Source organism: Prosopis cineraria, unplaced genomic scaffold (assembly GCF_029017545.1).
Source record: "Prosopis cineraria cultivar Desert tree isolate PC_DT_omini unplaced genomic scaffold, ASM2901754v1 PC6, whole genome shotgun sequence".
Lineage (NCBI taxonomy): Eukaryota > Viridiplantae > Streptophyta > Magnoliopsida > Fabales > Fabaceae > Prosopis > Prosopis cineraria.
The window spans coordinates 7083825-7110016 of NW_026555337.1; the positions used below are offsets into that span (position 1 = coordinate 7083825).

Consider the following 26192-nt stretch of genomic DNA (forward strand, 5'->3'; position numbering starts at 1 on the left):
TAAATCAAATGGCACAACTATTAAGAATAATCGATGCATGATTAAGTTAACCAAAACAAGGGTTAAGTTAATAAAACTAAACTAATTGAAGTTAAGAATACGAAAAAAATGACAATTAATAGACCCTATTAAGTCATTAATTACAGTTACAAATCTCCGATTATTGAAGACACAAGAAGAAACAACATCAATATTCACAAGTACTTGAAACTCATAGTTGATTCTATGTGATTTTAGTACTTTTTCAATTGTGAGAACACAGAATGTTCAAATTAATTCTACAAGTTTTGAATGAGATTACTACAATCGTGTACAATCAATTCTAAATAAACTGCTTAGAAAACTAGATAACTCACTTAGGAAGGATATTTGTTTCCTAGTGTCATTCAACCCATTTCCAAGGGGGTAACTTGATATTCATTGGTAGTTCATCTAGAGTTCATAATTAATTACGTGTGAATTTAGTACTTTAGTTATGAAAAAATAAAAGTGTAAAAATATAATTTCACAAATTGAGAATGTGACTGCTGAAATAACATATAATAAGTTTTAAATTCTGGGCAAACCATTTGGGAAAATTAGGTAACCAGCCCACTTGAAAATGGATGGAGTTGTCTCCAAATTGGTCTCTCAAGAAAATTTCAATAATTAAAAGTATGTAATTAAATTAGTGGGGTCCTATATCATATGCAGATACATCTCTGTTTTTGAAGTATATAGGTGCTTTATAGATTAGCAATGTGTCACCTTTTCGACCACTTTGTTAGGAGGGAAAAGCGATGGACTTGCACTTGGAAAAAAAAAATGTTGGAGTTAAGAAAAACGTTTAGGCTAATTAATTAAAAAAAATTGGACAATGAGAAACATACAAGTGAACATAATTTACGGATCTAATTCCTTCCACTCTTAGAAAAATTATAATTAGTGTTAAATAATAAATTTATCCCTAAACTATAAGTTTATCATTTCAAAATGATATAATATTGTCTCTACCATTAATAAATATTAATTTTAACTTTTAGCTTATTAAAAAATTATAGAAAATGATCCAGAAATGATCATTTTTCATAATTTGGTCATTTTTTATAACTTTTTAATTCCTTGTCTGTAATTTTGATCTTTTTATGTTATTTTCTTGGTCCTTTTTTTTATAGCTTTTCATGTTGTTTTTGTATTTTTTTTCAACTATAAGTTAAAATTAACTTTTGTTAACGATGAGGTGACATTGCATTTGTCAAAAGTTAAAGGAAAACATTATATTAAAAATGAGTTAGAATCTCTTAAGCATATAGTTTAAATGTGAAATTGTTCTTAAACTTTTAATTTTATTATTCATTATCCTTCTGCTTGGACTCATGTGTAAGGACAAAGGATACTAAATATATCAGAACAAACTTCAAGGAAACGAGGTTTTATATATATATATATATATATATTACATTGCTCATAATATTGGCACAGGATCAACGAGTAAAGCTGTAATGGAATCCTTCATGATTCCTTGAGCATGAGTGTAATTATCTTCTTTGTAAAGGGCGTCCATGACACGAGCAAGGTTTAGAACTGGCAACAAACAAGGCCTCGCCACTTTGAAAGGTCTCAGGAATTCTTCATTCATATCCTTCCACGTGTTATTTATAACCTTTCGGAACTCATCAATGGCTTCTTCTCTTGACACCCCATGTTCTTTCATGTAGCAATCCAGGGCCGAAGCAACGTGCCCTCGTTTCTGCTCAAACTGTGAACGTATACATACAAAACGCTTAAAAATTACTAAAGGATGATCTTAATTTTAATGAGGGTTATTAAATAGTAAATTTACCCCTAAAGTCCAAAAGTGATAAAACTCTAAACTTGTTTTTGATAAAATATTTTTTAACTTTTGAAAACGATGTAATATTGTTACCTCTATTATTAACAAATATTAATTTTAATCATTATTTGATCAAAAAATTACAGAAAATAACCAAAAAAATTTACTTGGTCTTTTTCTTTAATTTTGGATCATTATCTGCAATTTTTGATATTATTTTTTGAAATATAATTTTTAGTAAACTAATAATCAAAGTTAACTTTTGTTAATGGTAGGAGCCACATTGCATCATTTTTAAAAGTTGAAGAGAACATTGTATTGAAAATGAATTTAGAATTTCAAATACCACTGAACTTATAATTTAAAGATGAAATTGCTCATTAAGCCTTTTAATTATATATGTGCCTAAGAAAGAAAGAAAACAAAAGTGAAACATATGTTGATATATGTAAGTATACCTCGCTAGAGACAATGTCGTCCATAGCCCTGCAAATGAGTGAAGAAGCTTTTACGAGTTTAGGCTCACTTGTGACCCATTTGAACGTGTCCTCCGTGGCAAGATGTCCCAAGCCGAAGTAAGAAATTGTTGAGAGCATTGAAAATGCACAAGTTATCATTGCTGTGCTGAGGTACTGTTCTGTTGTTGGTATGTAGTTTTCATTGAACCATTCGGCCTCTCTCATGAAAGCTCGCACCACGTTCTTTATCTGCCATCAACATGTGCCTTCATGAATAACCGCTTTTGCTTCTTTTTTATGTGTGTGTAAGAGCTTTTCTTTATTACTTTCTGGAAAAATTTTTAACATTGTTTGAAATGATTAAAAACTTAGAGCAAACTGGATGGCCAGCAGTCAACCGGTCAAGCTAAAAAAATCGTCTGGAGAGTTGGGTCGAATTGGGCAAGTTTAAACCAGTAGTCAGATCGGGAACTGGATCCGATTTTTAAAAATCAGACTATTTAAAAAAATAGCCTTTTCTTTTTTTTTTATCAAGTTTTTTAGAAAATGACTAATTTTTTTAATTATTTAATGTTATGTTGTATCATACGACTTGTTAAGTCATGATAAACTTAAAATATTTAATTTTATTTTTAAATTAAGCAGCAATCTCATATTTATTTCTCATATTTAGATTAGTATATACATATATAAATTTTTAAATTTACTCCCTCTGTCCCTATATATAAGGAGTTTTTAATCAAATCTCACATGCCGATAACAGTTTGTTATTTAGTTAAACTCACATGAAAACACAATGATTTTTCAGTTTTACCCCTAATAATATCATTATTAATATTATGATGGTGGTAGGAAAAACATACAATTAATGATCTATTTCATTTTTCAAGACAAGGATAAAATTATCTAATTATTTAAAAATATCATTGACACTCCTTATATTTGGGGACAAAAATAAGTTTTTAAAAGATAACTTATATATAGGGACGGAGGGAGTAATTATTACGTCATCGGTTCAACCATTAGTCCAACTTGATTGAACCATGCAAACCGTGAAACGTTAACCTTTTTGATTCAATATCTGATCCAATTCTGAAAATATTGATTGTTTGTTTTCCATCTTAATAGAAATTTGGTCATCACAATTACTAATGCAAATTTGCACCTTTGAGTTTTTCATACATAATGACTACGTACAGATTGCGATCAATAATACCCGAGTCTGTTAATTAAATTCTGTGCATATTACTCTATAACATTTCACCTTTTGATGTAAAACTACAAGCTTGCCAAACCTCTTAATCTTTTTTTCGCAAGGTATATGTTAGAGCTTCTTTTTTTTTAAATGGGTGTGCTGAAAACAAAATCTTATATAGAATCCACGAAAGCAAAAAATAAGTAAATGTTGGGAATTAATTTGTCTAAAAAAAAGTAAGTGTTGGATAGGAAATAAATGAAAAATAGAAATGATAGCAACATGAACCACAAATGGAAAATTCAGAATATGAAACCAGTATGTGTAAGTCCAAAAGCATAAAAGAACATAAATAAAAGGCAAATCTTTATATAGTCACGTACTTCAGATACTGCGTAGTTAAGACTGTATTCTCTGCCTTCCTTCTTCATGTATTGATCCATTTCATCATAAACATTCCATAGTGCCTCATAAGGTAACTTCATGTATTCTGGGAGATCATCCAAGCAGCAAATATCCCATCTTATAAAGCGATTATTGATTAGTTCATATATACTTTGAATCAGAAAACATCAAAACTATTACAAGAGAAGAAAAAAGCGTAAGTTTTGAGTGTGATATGTACGTATATATACCTCTCAAGTGCGTCAGTGAAAATGGTTAGCTCATCGATGGTTCCATAAGCATCGTAAGTATCATCAATAAGGGAAAAAACAGCCATCACTTTGGTGAGTATCAATCTGCCTAGAGAGTATTGAGGCTCAAAATAAACCGAAAGAATCCAAAAGTAACATTCCACAACCCTGTCTCTTGCATATGATAGATTCCTTGGCACATCCAAGCTGTTCCACCACCTATCCACCAAGAGTCATTATAGTTACAACAACAAGGTAAGTTAACCTCAATGGCCTTCTATATTTGAAACAGTTATTATTGTTAGAAAGAGAAAGCGATCACCTAAAAATGATGGGATAACAAACAAGCGAAGAGTAACGGTGGAGACAAGGCTACTTTTAGATTAATTTACATTTTGACTAATATCAATGAATTTCCAGATACACCAACTCTATATATAACATGTCTGGGCTCTATACATTCAACAATAAAGAAACATGTGGAACAGAGGTCAAAGAAACATGAGCCCTTCACAAGGGAGGCTCTCTCCTAATGCTCCCCCTTCTGCCCTCACACGGAGGGGGTGCCCAGTTTTTTTACATTTTTTTTTTTAAGAAAAAGTGGGCCCCGCCTCCACCATGTGAGGGCAGGAGGGGGAACACTAAGAGAGAGTCTTGATTCGGCCTACCACACCCCATAATGCTTCTTCTTCTCTATGTATAGTAGAGCACTTGATCAATCGAGTTATAACAAGTAGAAAACCTTCAAATTACAATCAACTACAAAATGTAATTCATTTAGAAAATTTAAGGATTGAGGGTACTTACTTACAAATATCTTCAACTTCTTTTTGGTGTAACTTTTGAAGGGCATTGAAATCCAATTTTGCTAAGGTTAGCAAGACTTCATTGTAAGAAGGATGTAAGTGATAGATAGAAATATACTTTCGAGCCTCTAACCGTGGCAATCCCCTGTGGAGAGATTGCCTTAAGCTATTATGGACTTGTTCACCAACAAAAGTGTTGGATTCAACAGTGTTACTGATAGCCTGAAGCTGAGTGGAAGTGAAAGTGATTGCTTCGTCTAAGGTGTCTTCTCCGTGAATACTCAGATGAGCAGCTTCGTACAAATTCAGCATTCCTTCCACATCGTTCCTAATTCTCCCACTAAAGTTTCCTTGTTCATCTTTAAACTTGTTAAACACATCTGGTTTACAGACATATATTCACAAATGGGTAAGAATTTAATGTACTTTTACTGATTATAAGGTTATGGCAGAATATATGTATATACCAGGTGAAATGAAATACCCATCTTGTCTCAATAATCTGAAAAGCAAAGCAAGGAGGCGTAGGTCTGCATCAAGATTGAGTTGACCGTTTTGAACGTAGTGGCGGTGAGTTTGTTGCAACACTTGTTCAATCTCACTTTCAAAATGGTGTCCCAAGCCCAAGCGTTGAATTGAATCAATCAATTCAACTTTAGAAATGGAGGGCTTTTCATTGGTAGGAACAAGCATCTTCCTCACTTCCTCTTTCAGTGCTTCAATGTGCTGCACCGTTTCAACATCAGCTTCCTATATACACGGATCAGTATGTTAAGGTCAAAAAAAAAAAAAATCAAATATGATGTAAAAAAAAAATTAACGGATAAGAACTTATAAGAATACTTCAGGAAAAAACTGAGCTAAAATCGGAAAAGCTCAAAGGTTCACTATACTGAGCATATAATACATTGGGTGAAGCTAGAAACTGTGATATAATAATAATGATCGAATTCAAATAACTTGGCTTTAAGTATATAACTTCTGAGATATAGGTAATGACAGTATGCTAAAAAAGGAAGAAAGCAGAAGAAGGAAGAATAATTAAAGCAGGAAGATATATGATGATAGAAGAGTAAAGAAGAGTGAGAGGCTAATTGAAGGAAATGATCGGTCCAAATAGAAGGGTGAAAATCTGCGCGGTTCCTTTTAATGTGGGACTCATTGGCATGTTTTTTTGAAGAAGGAACAGCAATTACTAATGTCGAAGCAGCAACAGAAGCCATTCTGTATCCCTCTTCTTTTTCATGGGAGAACAACGTTGGATTGTGTTGGTATTTATAGAAATCTTTTATCGCTATATCGGACTAGTTGAACACTACTGTGAGAATTGCAATAATTAACATGACATCATTACACCAACAAGCGTTTGGTATTAGTCAAGGAGGGATATTATCATTTAAGCATGAGATTTTGGTTCATATTTTTGAGATAGTTATCCCCAATTGAGCCTGATTATGCTCAAAACTAACCCAATCAAATAACTATATAAAAAACATGACATCATTACTAAATTAAATTTAGAAAATGACTAATTCGAAATGATAATTTATTTTGACTTTCAAACCAATTATTTTAACTAGTATGTATATTCTCAAGACTCAGCTACTCCCTCTGGTCTTTAATATAAGCCCAACATTTTTCAAACCATTGAGGCTTCTCCTCCCAACGCCGCAGACCACATGCCATGCAAGACGAGGTTGAACAGTCAACTGTTCAAGTGGTCCACGCGAGGGGTCTGTGGTACAGCCACCTACACCTTCCGAGTGGGTCGCACATTGACAAAACGTCTGTTATCTTGAAAGCATGGGTTACTTAATAGTCCTCAAACAATGGTTGATAATTAAATTTCCACATTTATCCTATATTAAATAACTGTTATATGGTCTCTTTATCTATAGAGCGGTTATCAAGAAAAGCTGTTATATAATCTTTAATTTTTTTAATTCTTTTCCTAGAATCTATATAGCATTTGTTTAAAAAAAACTGCTAAATAATTTCTACAATGTTATAGCAATTACTTTGAATAATCGTTATATAGACTTATTATTTTTAAATTTTTTAACCTACAGACTACACAACGGTTCGATGATCTCTGCGTTTCAATTAGAACCAGAAAAGCCACATTTATGGGTTTTATTAGAACCACACTGATCTTTTCATGGGCCCGAAAGAGACATGGGGCCACCCAGCAGAAAATAAAAAGAAAAGAGGGGGGCAATTTTTTCATGAAAGTAATTATATTTTTTAACTTTTACTCATAGTCAGAAACTGTAATTGCGCAACAAATCGTTTAAGATGTTCTAATAAATTATAAACAACATATAAAAAAATTTAGCTGTTCGAACTGATCCTATACATGTCAACGCAAATTTTTCAAAAAAAAAGTCACTGTATAAGATATAAGATCTAAAAATTATATATAATTGATTATATATACCTAAACTGGATTTCATATACAAATAAAAAAAAATTCATATGCATGCGACTATTAATTTTATAATCACATTTACAAACTTCCTAATATAAATATTATTATAACAATTTAGTAAAACAAACGGCCAAATATATAAAAATAGGTATTACGTAATACTTTCTCCTTCTTAATGAGGAGCCCATACAAATGAAAATAATTAAGGTTTATTATACAAAAAAAACATAAGCCTCTTTCTTTTTTAAACTACCTCAATAAAGTAACATATAGATATATAACACAGTATATGCTGAGATGTACACTGAATTATTGAGACTTTACATGCGAAACCATTGCCTAGTTCGAAGCCTATCCATTACCTTACTCTATACAGTATTCACACACACACATATATATATATATACATACTCTCTCTGTCTTTTAACATAGAAAAAAACTACTCTTTCCATTTAAAAATATAAAATATTTTTAATTAATTTTACTCTTTAATAAAATTATTACCTATTTTTAAACTAATCCTATCTTTTCATGTTTAGCTCTATTAAATATCATACAATAAATATAAAGCCATCATCAATGGGGCACTTTTGAAAAAAAGTCAATGATTACATTTCAAAAAATTAAAAATATTTTATATTTTTTAACATCTAGCTTCTCAAAAAATATATTTTTTAACGGAGGAAGTATCATATAATTTATTTTTTGTTATAATAAAATTATAAAATTCATGAAATACTATATATTATATTTTTTTCAAAATGCCCTTTTTAAAATGAAAATTTATTTTCAAGAAACAAACTTGTTTTATAAGTTATGAAGTAACTTAATCTAAATTTTTTAATGTCAAACATAATTATTATATTTAATTAATTTTTTAAAAATTATGTGAGTTGATTAAAATTTACTTACATTTTAACAATAAAGGCATGGCTCGGTATAATGTTAGGCCATTAAGGATAGTGTCTTAGGCCTAAAACATGTTTGCTTATAGCCTATATGACCAATCATTATTTTCTTGTTTAACTTTATTTTTTTAAAAAAATCAAAATTAAAATTTCTTAGATTTTATTTAAAATCAATCATATTATAAAATAAATTAAATGAATTAACTAGATTATCTATTGATAAAAGTAAAATATTAAAATTACTTGATTACAAAATTTTAATATCTACTTCTATAATGGGAAAAAAAAAGTGGTATGAAGATAGATAAATAATATTATATTAAACTTTTTAAATAATTTTATCTTAGATTTCAAGAGTTCTTCAGACAACCCTTCCAAAGAAATGTATGGAGCTGTTTTAAAACTATTTTTATTTTATTGTTCTGAAAACTGATATTCTATAAAACATGTTATGAGAATAAAAAATAATAAAAATAAATATTTTTATCATTCTCCCTTATTCTTCAAAACAATAATCACAAAACATTTAAAAATTATTTTTATTTTTTATTCTTTAAAATAATATTTTATTTTTTAAAAAAATATTTTTAAAAATACATTATTAAATAAATTTTTTTATTTTTTTATTAAAAAATAAAAAACTGTTCTTAAAATACGTTTTAAACAGGCCTGTATATGTGTGCGTGTGTGACGCCATGGGCAGGGCCCCCGCCTTTTCCGCATGTTCATCACGTTCTTAAAATTGGCGGAGGCTAAGGATATTTTATAATTTTTTGCGGCTGCGAATTTATCAGAAAACTCAAAAATCTAACCTGTTGTTTAGTTTATCGATTCATGTCATGACACGTGTGATGTGCAGCACTGAGTGGACGACAAGTAACAATCACAATTTGTGCCAGATATCCAGCCAAAAAATTAAGAATTACTTTGAGGCCAACATAACATGCTTTCATTAACAATTTTAATTATTTTTTGTTAAGTTATCATCTTATGATATTTAAATATATTACGCAAGATTCATATATAATTCTCCTACAATAAGCTGTACCAATATCAATAAGTATTACTCTCTCTATCTCAAATTATAAAAAACTTTTAGACAAAATCTCACATATCAATAAACTTCATTAAATACACATAACAATCTTATCTTTTTAAAATAAAAATATAATCTTTCAAAAATATTTATTATTTAATATATTGAAAAGAAAAAGGATGAAAATTAATTATAAAAAAAGAAAGGGTAATATTAAAATTAATGTATTTAATAAAACTTTAATATACTCAAATATTTTATATTTTGAGGCAAAAAAACTTCTTTAAAAGTGCGGACGGAGGGAGTATAACAACAATATTATTGCCTTTTGCACTTGTTCTATAATCTTACCACACGTCAATAAAAAGCATCACTCTTTCTTAATATTTTAGAACTGGACTGGATATTGAACCGAAACAGTCAGTAGTTCATAGTTTGTATGGTTTAACCAAGTTAGGTCAATGGCTAAACCGGTAATGTAATAATTAAATTAAAAAATTATATATGTATATAATAATTTAAATATAAGAAATAAATATGAAATTGCTACTTAACTTTAAAAAATTAAATATTTTAAGTTTATCATGACTAAACAAGCCATATGATACAACATAATATCAAATAATTAAAAAATTAGTCATTTTTTAAAAAAATTGATAAAAAAATTTTTTTGAACAGTCCAATTTTTAAAAACTGGATCCGGTTCCCAACTTGATTTCAATTCCCAATCCCACCACCGGTTTGAAACAGCCCAACCCGACTCAACCCTAAAATGATTTTCTCATATGAATTACACTAGAATTCGAATCGATCAACGGTCCGACCATATGATCCGATCCAGTTTTAAAAACACTGCTCTCTCCTTCTCAATTTATAAAATACTCAAAAGATTAAAAATGCCTTATATTTTTTACCATTTAACTTCTCAAAAAATGGTTTACATTCTTGAATGGAGGGAGTACTTTTTATAAATTATATATATCAATTAAATTTATAAATATTTATAATTTTTTGTAAATTTTTAAAAATACTTCCCATTAATGAGAGGGAGAGGAAATAAAATTTATTTAAGTAATAAAATAATGAGAGGCAATATTAAAATAATTATTATTGATGAAATCTTTTTTTTAAAACATTTTGTGATACCATATCATTTTGAATAATATCTTATAAAATGGAAGGAAAAGAGTATTATTTCAGAATAAATTATATGAATTTTAATCCATTTCAAACATGGTATTTGATAGTATGATTTACTAATTAAAAATAAATATTTTGTTACAAAGCAATGAAACATCAACGGCACACAAATGTGTGTGTCAAAGAAATAGTGCTTTTTAAACACGCGTGGTGTTTGAGAGGGGGAAAAACACTTGAATTATTGAACTAGTATTTTAATCAATTTAATAAAATGCATGCTTTATTTATTATCAATTTGATTATAATTCAATTATAATTTTAAGCATTAACCTTTGAATCGATGACTTAACTAATTAATAACGAGTCTAATTTTCAGTATTTTTTAAAAAACTCGCTCCATCTCAACGGCATTACGGTTAAATCTTCCTAGATTCCTAGATTTGTTGTCTTTTTGAAGAGAAAGAATTCCACGACCATCAACCAGTCCGTACAACCCGGTCGTTGTCTCTCCCTCCAGATCTTAAAATATGCTCCCTCCATATTAAGATATAAAATATTAATAACTGATTTATAATTTTGAAAAAAATATTGGTTGAAATTTTAATTCTTTTAAAAAAATTATATCTATCCAATTTTATCCTCATTAAATATCTTATGTAAATACTTTAATAATAATAATTAAAATTAAAAAAATTTATATACTTACCTTTATATATTTAATATGTTTATTTTCAATTAAATTAATACATATGTGTATATTATAGATTATTTATTCTATAATAAATTTTTATTATTAATATTCTTCACATATTAAAATTTACAAGTCTTGATTTAATTGAATAAAAATATATTAAATATATAAGGATAAGTATGTAAATCTTGCCCAAAATGTACCATTAATTAAAATTTTAATGCATCATTTAAAAAAAAGAGTAATAAATAAAATAGAAGTATAATTAAAAAATTATAAAAGTTAATCAATATCCTATATTTTGAACTAAATAAATCTTTTAGAAGATATATTATGTTGTGATCCGGAGGAAGTAAGAGAAAATAACTAACTCATATAGTTTTGAAAAGTTAATTAAGTGTAATAATTATGTTTAAAAATTTAAAAACTAGACTAAATTATTCCTATAATTAATTAAATAAATTTGTCTGATGAAAATAAACATTAACTTCATGAGGAACAATTTAAGAAAAATATGATAAATGTTTATCAAAACTTGTAATTGTGCTAATAAATAAAAAAAATATCGTAGTTTCTTTCATATATAAGAAGGTAGTAGTATGATCCCCTGCAGTCATGCGTATTAATAGCTACGTGTGTTTATAAAAAACAACAACAACAAAAATCTCCTACACATATTAAGTATTCTTTTGTTCAAATTTATTCGTATTACTATCATAATAACCGTGTTACCACTTGACATGGTTGTTGTGTGCGCATCGTCTTAAGTTAATGTATATGTACGTAGGAGGGACTATTGAGTGTGGTTAAGAGATGCTCTCTTCAAATCATAATATGAGTCGTTTTTTAAAAGCACCCATTGATCCAAAATATAAATATTAGATAAATTTTATATTTGTTTGACATTTATACCCTTATTTTAATGAAATTAATGTAATTAATAAAGGTAGTTTAAATATTCCACTCAATGCTATAAATGAAAATATGTGAATATTTTTAGGAAACTAAAATATTAACTAATTTTTTTTAGAAACGTAAGTTAGTTAGCAATTATTTATATTATGATTCAGAGGAAGTGCATGCGTGTGAGAAATATATTTATATATACAATATTCTTTATCTTATTTATAAGCTACATCGTTAAATTTTTATCACAAATTTTTACCATCCATTAAATATTGATAAAAAAATACAATATTAAAGCATATATATTAACAGTGGCAAGGTTGAAAATTTATTTATATTTTAGACAAAGTGAATGTTTATTTTTAAATTTTAAAGTTTTTCTTACCTTCAATTAAACATATTAAAAGTGACTTATAAATGTAATTAGATAAATATAAGTGTGTGGGCACAGGTGCAAGAGTGTAACCACACGTGATGTATGTATATTATAAAAACCAATTTTATGAAAACCGAATCAGTCATTGAACCGATTGAGTTATAGGTTCACAGTTCAATGGTCGAACCGTGGTCTAAATTGGGGTTCAATTGGTTATAAATAAATTGATATATTTTAAAAATTATATATTTAAAATAGAAAAAAAAATCATATATGGTAAGAAAAATGAATATGTAAATTTTAAACAAGATAATTTATAATTTATGACATCATTTTCATCCAAAATATATATAATTATTTCATAATTTATAATCTATAACTTTAAAATATACATAATTCGTACATATTTTTTCATTTTATCATGCTTATTGGGTATAGATATATATAAATTATATTTTAAAAATATGAATTAAAAATAAAAATATAAAAGTAACATGGTCGGTTCAATCGATTTTTTGTCAGTTTTACTGGTTTTGGTCTGTTTGCAGTCAGTTCTACCAATTCATGAGCGATTTTCAGGAAAAGTTGTTTTCAGGTGTAATCGAATCGGACCTATAACAGGTTCAATCAGTTGGATCGGCTGGTTCGATTCGATTTTGATAATAGTGATAAAAAATCTTGCCAATCGATCGATGCATGTATTATATGACCTATTCTCAAACTGCATAAAAAATAAATGCACACAGTTAGATTTAAAACTTAAAATTAAAAAAATTGTTAAGTTCGACATGAAGTGATGAGAGGTTAGGAACATTTGTGGTCTTCATTGTTCTAATAATTAAAACAATCATGATAAGCTTACAGTGATTAATCCTCAATGATGAATCTGTGGCTGTGAGGGACGAAACTTGGCTTGTCGCTGATAACTCAATGGAGAGAATTAAAGTTATATGAGATCTATGAAATATAGCTGATAGCTCACACGTGATGATGAGGACCCCTTTTTTTCTTCTTCTTCTTTCATACACATCTAGGAAATACATTTTCAGCCACCGACTCTTATTTTAAGTCTTTTTCATTCTTATCATTTTTAATAAACTTTTCACATACACATATAGGAAATTCTTTTTTTTTTTTACTTTTCATACACTTAAAAAAATTATACATTATTGTTCAATTAAACTACGTGAATTGCATATATAACAAGCGAACATTTTGTTATTAATATATAGAGTTTATTATGTTATATACAAGCATTCTGTTGTACATGTAATTAAGAAATTTATACATTTTAAATGAGGGATAAATGAATCTTTTCACTAAAAAAATATCTGCATATAGGGCCTTTGGGTCCATAGAATCAATGTAGAATATATTAAATATTAGGTGCGAATTTCTGTGATATAGGAACCTCAGGTCCAATTCTCACTATTAAAAAGTTGTGTAATTAAAGGCTTGTTCGATCTTGTGTTTGGCTTCTTCTATTTTAAAATTCTATGTTTTAATACAATTTTCATCATCATTTTTCGTGACAAAACCAAAAAAATCTATTTATTAATATTAATTTAAAAATAATTTCATCACCAAAAAAGTAGCTGATAATGATCATTGATGGTGGCTTATGATAGTGATGGGTCATAATAAAGAATAATTTTTAATAATAAAATATAGTGTACTTTTAAAAAAATAACAACAACTCTAAAATAATTTCATTTAAAAAAAAGAACAACTTTAAAAATATTTATCCAAAATTTTTTATTTTTAAAAATAAAAAACATTTTTTCAAAACAAAATCTAACCAGGCGTAAGTTTTCATTATGAGCTCCCTCCCTTGTCGGTCTCTTTAAAAATATTTATCCAAATTTTTATATTTTCAAAAATCGAAAAGTTTGTCTTGGAATTTTTTTTAGGAGATGAAAATAAACTAAAACTCACGAAAAACAAAAGAAACAAATTAAGAACAATTAATAAATAAAAATGGTAAATTTGAAAAATAAAATCAATTACTCTAACAACTTGACGTTATGTTAAGAATAAAAAAAAAAACTTTTAAACTTTGTCTTGTTTTCGTCCACGGAATCAAGAATATTGATTCTCGTGTCCATTATCGTTCAACCCAATAATTGAGGCATATTGCTTTTTTTAACATGCATGCTTAGGGACACTATTTAAAAAATAGCATATACACTTTGTATACAAAGATTATTTAAAATACCGTTATACAATTGAGGCAAAATTAGAGTTGAGAAACTATATAACGATTGCATTAAATAACCTTATATGATCTCTATATCTACATAGCAGTTACCAAAAAAAAATTATTATATAATCTTCAATTTCTTTAAATTTTTTTCCTAAAATATATACAGCAATTGTTTGAAAAAAAACTGCTAAATAGTTTTTACAACTTTATAGAAATTATTTTAAATAATCTTTATATAGACTAATTATTTTCTATTTTTTTTAACTCTATGACTATATACTGGACTTGGCTATTTAAGAATAATCGTTGTATATTATAAAGACTATATAACATTTATTTTAAAATAATCACTATATAGATATTTTTTAAATTTTTTCAGCTACTTCTAGAATCGAAATCTATAACGTCTTGAATTTTTATAAACTTTCCCTTCCTCCAAGAAAATCACTCCCCTTTCACTCGAAACTCTCCTGATCACCATGACTTATTATTTTCAGACTTTCCCCTCTGTTCTCCATTGTTGAAATGCCATGGGTTGATGTTCGTTAGCCATGTTGCCGTCGTTTTCATGGTTCTCATCTCTTCATTGTTGAATATATGGGTTTTCATTCTTATGTTAAATTGTCTAAGTGTGAGAGAGCTTGAATTCGACCTGAGAAGTTCCACTTCCATTTTATATCTATTAAGTATGTAATATCTCCCTATTCTCAAAATTTTTAAAAAGGTTTCTACATATATAAATGCACGCCTGCACTAAGCTCACTAAGCTCATATTATTGCAAAGTTGTGCTCTTTCATAAAAATTTACCTCTTTCAATGTTAAGGACACCTGTCCCCCCCCCCAACCCCCCTCCCCTTTCTCTAAAAATTAGGGCCAAGTTTGCACAAGAAGATGAAAAATGCTTTTTCTCACAAAAGTTTATCGCATTGACGGTTTATAATACTAAAAATGTTTATTACAAAATGATAATGGATAATTTGTATGCCATGAAATATTGAACGGCATCACAACTTAAAAAAAATGAAAACACACATTTATATTAATTATACATTTTAAAAATTGAATAAGAATGTGTTAAAATATTTATATTATATTAGTTATATATATTCATATAGTATAATTATAAGTCATTTTTAATATATTTCACCAAAAATAAGATAAATTTCAAAACTCATTAACTCTATTTAAAAATTAAATAAGTTTTTAACTTTATTCTTATCTCATATATATATATATATATATATTTTAACAACCATACTCCCTCCATTCCAAAATTTAAACATCTTTTAACAATAATTTATATTTTAATAAAATCATTATTCTCATAAGAAATATATATTATTTTTATTCTTTTAGCCTTAGTTACAATTAATGATGAGTGAGAAATGATAAAAGAATATTTTTGTCTCTTGTCATCCAATTTTCAACGTTAATCACTAAAAAATACTAATTGAAATTCCAAGTTAGTTGTTAGAAAGTTTAATGATAAGGGACCCTTTCTTAATATAAGTAGTTAAATTTGGCATAAAAAATTACCGAAGAAGCACTCATCATCACGTGATTATTTTTCATCCACAAAATTGGAAACAAGAATCTTGTCTCCATAATTGTTCAAACCATTCAACAACCCTTGCGCGCGCCCCCTCCCTCCTGTTGGGTTCGATGATCTCTTCATTTCAATTAGAACCAAACTCGCCACATTTGTGGATTTTATTAAAATAACCCATGGTCAGAAATTATATTTTTTATGAAATTAATTATATTTTTTAAATTTTAATATTTATTGTCAATAAATTTTTAAATAATCTCATAGTCAGAAAATTTAATTGGGCAACAAATTCTATATAATGTTCTAATAAATTATAAACAGAATATAAAAAAAGTCTAGCTGTTCGAAATGATTCTATTATATTTAATCAAAATTTGTAATTTCAAATAAAATTATTAATTTAACTATTTTTAAAAAAATTATGTGAGTTAATTAAAATTAACTTCCATTTTAACAATAAAGGCATGGCTGCCTATAATGTTGGCTATTAAGCTATCGCCTTATGCTTGTAAAATGTTTGCTTATAGCCTTTCATAATCAATAATTATTTTCTTTTTTAGCATTATTTTGAAAAAAAATTTTAAAACTAAAATTACTTAAATTTTATTTATAATCAATCATGTTATAAAATAAATTAAATAAAATAGCTATATCATCTATTGATGAAAGTAAAATATTAAAATTATTTGATCGCAAAATTTTAATATTTGATTTTGTGGTCCAAAACGCTTAAAAAAATTATGTGAAAATAAATAAATAACACTATATTATATCTCATAAATAATTTTGTTTTAAATCTCAAGCCTTCTTCCTACAACCTATACAAGAAAAAAAAAAAAAAATATATATATATATATATATATATATAACACCATGGGCTGGGCCCCTGCCTTTCCCGCATGTTCATCACGTTCTTAAAATAGGCTCAGGCTAAGGGTGTTTCTAAATTTTTGCGGCTACGAATTTATTAGTATACTCAATAAAATCTGACCTTTTTTTTTTTTTTGCAAAAACCTGACCCTTTTGTTGTTTTTTGACCAACAATCTGACCTTTTGTTTAGTTTAGCGATTCATGTTATGACACGTGGCGATGTGCAGCACTGACAGGCTAAGAATCACAATTTTGTGCCAAATATCCAGGCAAAAAATTGAGAATTCTTTTGAGGCCCCACATGACCGACTTAAATAACATAGAGGTTGATTGGCAATTTTAATTATCATTTTTCTTTAATATTTTATCTTATAATATTTAAATATATTATGTGAGATTTATGTACAATTTTAATGATTAGCTCAGTGTCAGTATTTTTATTTTTAAATAAACAGGTGTCAGTTGTTTTCCCTTTAATGTGTGTGGAGCTACGAGGATGGACCCGGTTAAACCTTAAACCTACGTAGATTTCATGATTTGTTGTTATCTTTCAAAAAACAAAAAGGTTTCCATGGTCATCAGCCAGTCCGTACGACCCTGCACGTTATCTCGCACTCAAAATCCAACCAATGGACGATCCCCGATCCCCACATAGATATTAATAGGTTCGTGTGCTTACAAGGAAAAAAAAAAACGACAAATTTATCTGACACTAGTAGAGATGTAAAATGGACAGAATAGATGGAGCCCATATAAGCTCAATCCTTAAGGGTTAGAGTTTATAAGTTTAATTATTTTGAAATCTATCATTTTTTAAAATTCAATCCTTGCTCAAATGGTTTAAGGCTAGGCGCATAAACCCATTTTTATTTTTTTATTTTTTAAAAATTTGTGAATATTAAAATTTTCAATTATAATAGTTCATAGTTTTTTAAAATATGATTTATAATGTTCAAAAATTAAAAATAAATAATAAAAATCTTTATATTAAAATATAAACATATATTTTAAAATTTAAATTCAATTTAAAAATTAAAATGTATTTTAATTTTGTAGGGGTTAAAAAAATAAAGGCAGTGTGGACTCAATTTTTTTTAATGAAAGTAATTATATTTTTGAACTTTTACTCATAGTTAGAAACTGTAATTGGGCAATAAGTTGTTTAAAATGTTCTAATAAATTATAAACAATACATGAAAAAAAGTTTAGCTGTTCGAAATGATCCTCTATGTCAATGAAAATTTTTCAAAAAAAAAAAGGGTCATCGTATAAGATATAAGATTTAAAGGTTACTCCTTCTATTAAAAAATATAAGTTATTTTTAATCGAATCTTACCTCTCAATAAAATAATTATTTACTTTTAAATTAACCCTATCTTTTTATATTTACCGCTATTAAATACCCCACAATAAATATAAAATCATTATCAATAGAGGCACTTTTGAAAAAAAATGATGATTACACCTTGAAAAACTAAAAATGTCTTACATTTTTAAACATTCAACTCCTCAAAAAAAAATTTATATTTTTGAACAGAAAGAGTATATATAATTGATGATATATACTTAAACTAGATTTCGTGAACAAATTAAAAAAAAACAAGTTTATAGGCAAATGTCAATATTGATGCTACTGTCAAATCTCACTAAAATTAATAAAAACTATATGTTACAGCAAAGCACAATCGAGGTCATCTCTTTAAGAGTTAAGAGATTAACTATTCGAATTAAGATTATAAAAAGCTAAATGGATGGGGAATTTTTTTATGACAAAATTAATTAAAAACTAATTTAAAATTAAATCATTAAAGCAAGTTCAACTTAAAAAATTAACAAGCACAAGCAGCGCAATTAATCACAATCTAATCACTTAGACTTAATCTTTCTTATCTATAACATAAATTACATTTATTTAACTTTATTATTCTAGTTTTATTATATATTTTTCCAAATTATCATTCAAGGATTAAATAGAAAATTAAGTTATAGAGTAATAATTAAAATCTCACTTAACCCACAACCTCACAACTATTTCTATGTAACCCACACCAAAAACAAAGCATGCATAATTACTTAAGTCAGGCCAAATTATTTGTATGTTACTATATCAATTGATTAGAGTAAGCAAAATCTTAGATAAAACATATAACTCAAAAATCATGGAGTAAGGCTACTTCAATTAACAATAGTAATTAAAGCATGAAATTTAAAGGTAGAAAGAAAAAGAATAAAGTTAAACAAAATTTTGAGATAATATAACTTTTAGTCCTTGAAGTTTGTCTTATTTATCAATTTAGTCTCTCAAGTTTAATTTTTATTAATTGAGTCTCTTAAATTTACTTCGATTATTAATTTGATTTTTATTGTTAAAAAATTAGGTTGCATTGTTAAAATTTGTTGATTTGGATAATTGGATATTGATGGAAGCCATATAAATTAATGAAAATGAGTATAATTATTTAGGTAGAGAAAGATAGACTCTAAAATTTTAAAAAATAAGGGAACAAAATACATTGTAAAGAATTATACTAGTAAAAGTTAAACTTATTTGAGAGTTAATTTGTTCTTATTTAGCTACTTATGTGTGTCAAATAATCAATCTATTTTACACATTAGATTTTCTAAAAGTCAAATTGTGTTTTAAAATTTAAAGGACTCACATGATAATTCAAGAAAACCTAAGGGATCAAATTGATAAAAATTAAACTTAAGAGATTAAATCAATAATTGAGACAAACTTGAGGGCCCAAAAGTTTGATTATCCCTAAAATTTTTACCGAATATCAAAAACTATAATTACAACTAAGGGCCATGGCTTGTGATTGACCACACTAAGAAAATTATGACCTTTTTGGTAGAGTGGAACTAGAGTTGGAGAAGTGGAAGTGGAAGTGAAATCAAAAAATTAAAATGTTTGGTAAGCATGATCTTACTTCCTCATTGAACTAGGTTCCATAAAAAATGGTGGAAAGGAGTTCCATCATTGGGCCTAAAGAACTCACTTCCCCCCCAATTCCTTGCTTATTGTCTCATTTTTACCCTCAATATCTCTTCTTTCGTGTTTGACCCAGCTTTATCACCTACCATGTCTATCAATGGCGGCATGATAAAGGACTAAATTGGTAACGATGATGACGATGGCTACTGCAACTGGATTGATGACAGTTGAACCTTACCCTTCTAGCAACGATCGTTGGTGACCTTGGATGCATGTAGGTGTTCTTGAATCAAATTTTAATTTTCTTTTGTTTTTCTTTGATCTTTCGATCTTCAACCTTCCACCTCCAGCTCCTCCTCTGTAGTGATTTTTGTAGCACTTCTATCTTCCTCACCCATTTCAACTCTTTCTCCATTCTCATATCTAAGCCATGATAAATTTTAAATTTAAGTACAACAATCTACTTCTCAATAGCCACGGTGATATACTTCAATCAATTTTCCCATTTCCCCATTTTGCAATACGTGTCATCAAACCCCACTTCCTATCACACATGCTAAACTAGAATTTGCTACTACATAAGGAGCCAAATTGCTTTAATGTGCAGGTGAAGGTGCTATTATTAAATCATGGCTTTTTTTCCAAAATATTTCTCATAATCTTCAATGATTACAAGTCATAAATGATGTAATTCAAAAGTAAAAGTATTGTATTCAGCCAAATATAGTGCGAGATTATCAAATAAAGGCATGATAGATCCAAACTAAGTAGGAATGGGTGGGTTGAAAAGGAATACTGATGAGAGTGGCATGTAATAAAATTTAAATTGAGTAGGTTTGAGAGAGGTGAAAGGGGATGATGATATCAATAAAGAAAAGTAAGAGAGTATCGCAATTGACAATGAATATTATGACATGCAATGAAAAAAGTTGAAATCATTCTTGCCTTGAACAATTTCACTTTTCATTGAATAAAAAAAATAATTTATGACTAAAAAATTGTTCTTAGGCTGAACAACTTATTCACAATTACAAACTCGTTCTTGGTCTGAATGATGTTCAGTATAGTACTTTGATAAATATTTTTCACGATGCAACATTTAGGTAGTTTCTTTTATTATTTATAGTATATTGGTGAAAAAAAGCCTTCCTCTTTCTTTGTTTAAATTGATTGGCATAGCAAGCCATATATACCTAATACTACTAGAAAAATAAAATTTAGTGAGGGATAAATCTCTAGTTAAATGTCATTTTCCCTAGCTAAATTGAATTTTAGCGAGGAATTTTGTCCCTCTCTAGATTAGCAAGGGATTGAATCCCTCGCTAAAACTATTCAAAATTCATTTAGCTACGGATTAGTCCCTCGCTAAATATGCATATATTTAAAAACAATGATGCCATATTACTCGCTATGTGTGTGTCAAATTATGACATGCCACCAACAATCTCATGCCTTGTCAACCTCTACATCACCTACCATCTCGTGCCCTATTACTTGCCACATGTGTGACAATTCATAACATGTCATTGTCCACCTTGCACCATGTCACTTGCTCCTTACCATGTCATATATTCATTATGTTTATGCCAAATTTAAGACTTAAACCTTGATCTCATATCTTTCAAGCCTCATGCTTTCTTTTTTTGCCAGTTAAACTGAAAGGCACTTGCAGTCATTATATGAGAAATTAAATATATATTATTTAACTACATAAATATATCAAATAATATATTATAAAAATACACACACACATATATATTAAATTTTATTTTCAATTATTAATATGTTAAAAATATTTATGTTTTATTTAAATTATTCTTTATATTATATTTTTAATAAAATATTATTTTATTAATGAAAATCAACTTAAAATAAATAAAATATTAAATAATTTTATTATGAATATTTTAGTTAATTTTTAAATTTAATTTTTATTTTTAAATAAAAATAATTAAATATATAATTAAAAGTCATTGTCAAAAGTTTTTTTTTCAGTAATTAGTTAGGGATAAAATTCATTGCAAAATTTCTCTCTAATTCTCTGTTAGAGAGAGATTCACAATTTCTCACTATTTTTCTCGCTAATTGTCTTATTTAAGAGAAAAATTGGTAGTTTTTCACTATTTTTTTCATTAATTCTCTTATTTTAAAAAGAGATTCACAGTCCCTTATTATTTTTCTCGCTAATTTTAAGTCAAACTATGAAATTAACATTTCTCACTAATTTGGTATTTTATAACAGAATAGGCGATCCCTCACTAATTTACATTTTTCTAGTAGTCAACACCAAAACAAACCTAATATTTTAATAAAATAAAAAAACTATCTTAATAATCCTAATTAAAAACTATACTAAAAAATTCAAAACAAACATAAATGAAGTTTTTAAAATTTGATACTTTACTTGGTAGTGCACTTGTGCGTGTATGTGTGTGAGGAATGCAAGACAGAGAGAGGAAATTTTTTATCATATTTTGTTTTAAAAATGACATTTTGATTCAAATAGGGTATACCTCGTATACTTTTACAATGAACAAGATGTCCACCACGCATTGGGATGGGCCGATGAAATACCCAACAGCTCCAAACCCAATCCAAAGTTCTTACATACACTCTACAACTGAAAATATGCACTGCTCCAATCAAAACATTGTGGTAAGGGCTTTGCGATTTAAGCAAGTGATTAGAAGTTTAAATTTTAATTATTGTGCACTACTCCATTTTCAAATATAAAAAAAATTATCATGTTTTTTATTTATAAGTAAAATTATAAATTTTAAGAAGCATTTATTAATTTTTTTTTAAATTGTCTTGCATAAAGTTAGTGTTTATTTTCTCCAGACATATTTGCTTCATTACTTACAGGATAATTTTGAACATTCTTTAAATTTTTCAATATAATTATTATAATTAACTAATTTTTTTAAACTATATGACTTAATTATTTTCTCTTACATTCAAAAACAGAAGAAGTATGTCCCTACTTAATTGGAAGGAATCTACCATTTATCTTCATTCTTCAAGGCCTACTTAATTCTCCCTCCATCCTAATTTACATTCAAGATCTCAAAATATAGGGTATTTTGACAAAAATGAGGTTTTAATGAAGATGTTTTTTGAAAATTACCCTTCTTATTATGTTGTCTTACAAGTGGCTGGAGCATTAAATGAAGAGGTATTTATGAAATTTGCATTCTTATTTTTAAAAAATAAAATTATAAAATATATTTAATAAACTTTGTTAACATAGTTTTGTATAAAAGATGACGTTGCGGCAGGAAAATGATTATTTTATTTCTATCGTACGGAGGACTTTTCCAGGATACATAGCTTAACAACTTTTTTTGTATTTTTGTCAAAAATGTATTTCATGCAAAACTTTAAGGGCTTAGGGTAATGAGAAACAACGCAACTGACCCTAACCCAACAATCACATGAATCTAAACGGAAAACAAAAACAAAACAAAACAAAACAGTGGCATTTGCTAGAAACGATTAATAATTATATAAATCTATTCTCTATTGTAAATAGCGTGGAATGGTTGCTGTAGCTCTACCGACCTATTTTTTTATAGTAATTTTTTAATTATTATATAGTAAATAAAATACAAAAGATTATAAATATTTTATGATAGAAAAAGGTTGGCTTGGGACTCAATAGAAAAATGAGCGGTCAATATTAAACCAATACTAAAAAATATTCCCTTCAAATCACGATATAAAATATTTTTTAAAAGTTTATTTAATTTAAAATATAAAATGTTAATAATTTTTATAATTATTTTTTAATTAAATCCCTACTTCATCTATTATATTTTTTAAAAAAATAATTATTAAAATTTTAATTGTCATTATAAGGCACTTATAAAAAAATATTTAATAAGAGTATAATTGAAAAGATATATTATTTTTTCAAAAGATTAAGGTTTTAAATGACTTTTTTGACATCATAATGTACAAATATTTATCCTAATGTCATCCAAACCTGAGCTTATTTTTGTACTATTACCAATGAGAGTTAATACATGTGCATCGCGCACGGGTATAACGATCAATAATTATATAAATTAATTCGAAATCTGATTAAAATCTAATAATTGAAATTAAATAATATACATGGTTGTCAATGCAGGAAATTGTATGGTCCAATAAATTCTACTCACATCTGATGAGGGTGAGGAGCTGAAACAAACAATTTGCATTTTTTATAGAACGACACGTGTCCAGCTGGACAAGTGTCATTATGTGATGAACCTACTGAATATGCATAGTGAAGCTGCTGTGATGATCAATTCAATTCAGTAGGTACAGCACACTAATAACTCGTTTTTAGATGGGGAGAAGGGCGCTAAATTTCAAAGAAACAATTAATTCAATTTAAATCTTAATCAATTTCAGAATTCAAGAAAAGTCCCATCTGTTTTTTTTCCCCGACAAAAATTAAATAAAATATGCTTAAGTTAAATATGTAATTAAAATTTAAAAAAAAGTTGCCATTTATTAGTTTAAAGTTGTAAAATTAAGAGTCAAATTTACAAATTTTTAGGATTGTTAAAATAATGACTTTATTACTTTTAAATTTTAAATATTAACATCTATGTTCTTTTTTAAAATTTAAAAAATAAATTACAAATTTAATGGATTGAAGTTGTAAAATTGGGTGTCAAATTTGCAAATTATATTTTTTTCAAATTAAAAAAATAAATTACAAATTTACTACAATAAAATTGTAAAATTAAGATGCAGAGTTGCATGTCCCCATATCATTTGGAATAATAACAAAATGTCACTTAAAAATTAAGAGACTTATTTGGTATTATGAAATTGCTTGGGGCTACTAAAAATGTGAGGGAAAAATAAAGAAGAAAACAAATTTTATCCTATTTTAATAAGGAAGGAGAAGTGAGGAGAAAGAAAAATATGAGAGAAAATAACGTGCGGATGCATCACATTTTATTTTCAAATCTTCTCTCGGTGTGGAGAGATTTTAGGAAGAAATTTGTTGTTATACGTGTGTACCCTTCTTTCTTTCTTCTAGTTTTTCGTTTTCAATATTTCACGTTGTTACTGCGGCGGCCATTGTCCACCTCTCTCTCCCTGTACAAAACCATGCATACCCCGTGCCCTTCCTCTTCTTCTTCGACACAGCGCAAGTATCTCACCAGAGCTACACTTGCCGTACAGATGGAGTGTGTTTAATTTAAATTAATTGTCCCCATTTAATATTTTAGATATACAAATAATAAATTTATACTAAATTTTTTGGTTTTAAAATATAATGATACGAAAAATTTATTTTTAATAAATCAATTCATTTTAAATATTCTGATGAAGCTAATTTTAATGTGATTTTTCCTTCAATTTATTTTTGGGAAAACAATTATATGAAATATGATATGCTTTGATATAAGGATATATAGTCATTATAAATTTGCTCATTTTCTTTTCTTTTTATTTTTTCTTATTCATTCAAACAAAAGAAGGGTTTGATCCTACAACCTCTCCTACAAAGTGAAGAAATAGGCAACATTGATACCACTAATCTGATTAGCTCTAGGTCCCTTCATAAGTGGTGTTATAAGGATCTAAAATACTAAAAAATAAAAGTATAGAGACCTAGAATATCAAAAAAAAAGTGCAGAGATATATAGCAAAATTCAAGCAAAGTGTAAAAATCTGAAGTTATATTTTTTCTTATTTTTTTATTATTCTAAAAAATAGTGTTTTGTAGAACATATTTTAAGAACTAAAAAAATAATAAAAATAGTTATTTTTTTTAAGGATGTTCATAGGACAGGACGGGACCGAAACATCCCCGTCTTGTGTCCCATCTCGAAAAAATAATCGGGATTGAATTTTGTCCCTGTCCCGTCCCGTCCCGAAAGTCATCCAATCTCGTTAGAAGTCAGGACGGGACGGGACCGAGACACCCTCATCTCGTGTTCTATCCCAAAAAAATAATCGAGATTGAATTTTAATCTCGTGTCCCATCCCATCCTAAAAGTCGTCCAGTCCTGTTAAGAGTCAGGATGGGATCGGGACAAGATAGGGATATCCCGCCGTCCCAATAAATGAGATAATATCGAAGACAAATCTAGAAAATAACATTTATTAAAATTTTAAATTATATAGTTTATTAAGTTTAAAATCAAAACAATATAAGTACATAAATCACAACAATTTAAAGTCAATTATTGAATTATATTAATTAAAACTACACATTATAATGGCAAATACA

At 27.6% G+C, this 26192-nt stretch overlaps 1 protein-coding gene across 1 annotated transcript; it reads right to left on the reverse strand.

Annotated features, from left to right (window-relative positions):
- Positions 1 to 1421: 1421 nt before the first annotated feature.
- On the reverse strand, positions 1422 to 6147 carry LOC129314676 ((-)-germacrene D synthase-like). The gene is made up of 7 exons (XM_054958182.1): positions 5984 to 6147; positions 5375 to 5657; positions 4909 to 5287; positions 4102 to 4320; positions 3850 to 3988; positions 2272 to 2520; positions 1422 to 1738 (listed from the first exon to the last, which is right to left on the reverse strand). The coding sequence occupies exons 1-7, from the start codon at positions 6128 to 6130 to the stop codon at positions 1445 to 1447; spliced, it is 1710 nt and encodes a 569-aa protein (XP_054814157.1). The 5' UTR covers positions 6131 to 6147; the 3' UTR covers positions 1422 to 1444.
- Positions 6148 to 26192: the final 20045 nt, after the last annotated feature.

Excerpts from the sequence above, each read along its gene's own strand:
- LOC129314676 (XM_054958182.1), bottom strand. The coding sequence starts at position 6,130 with ATGGCTTCTGTTGCTGCTTCGACATTAGTAATTGCTGTTCCTTCTTCA. Across the intron at positions 3,989-4,101 it reads TTCACTGACGCACTTGAGAG|ATGGGATATTTGCTGCTTGG; the intron begins GTATATATACGT and ends TCGCTTTATAAG. Across the intron at positions 2,521-3,849 it reads TTAACTACGCAGTATCTGAA|ATAAAGAACGTGGTGCGAGC; the intron begins GTACGTGACTAT and ends TGTTGATGGCAG.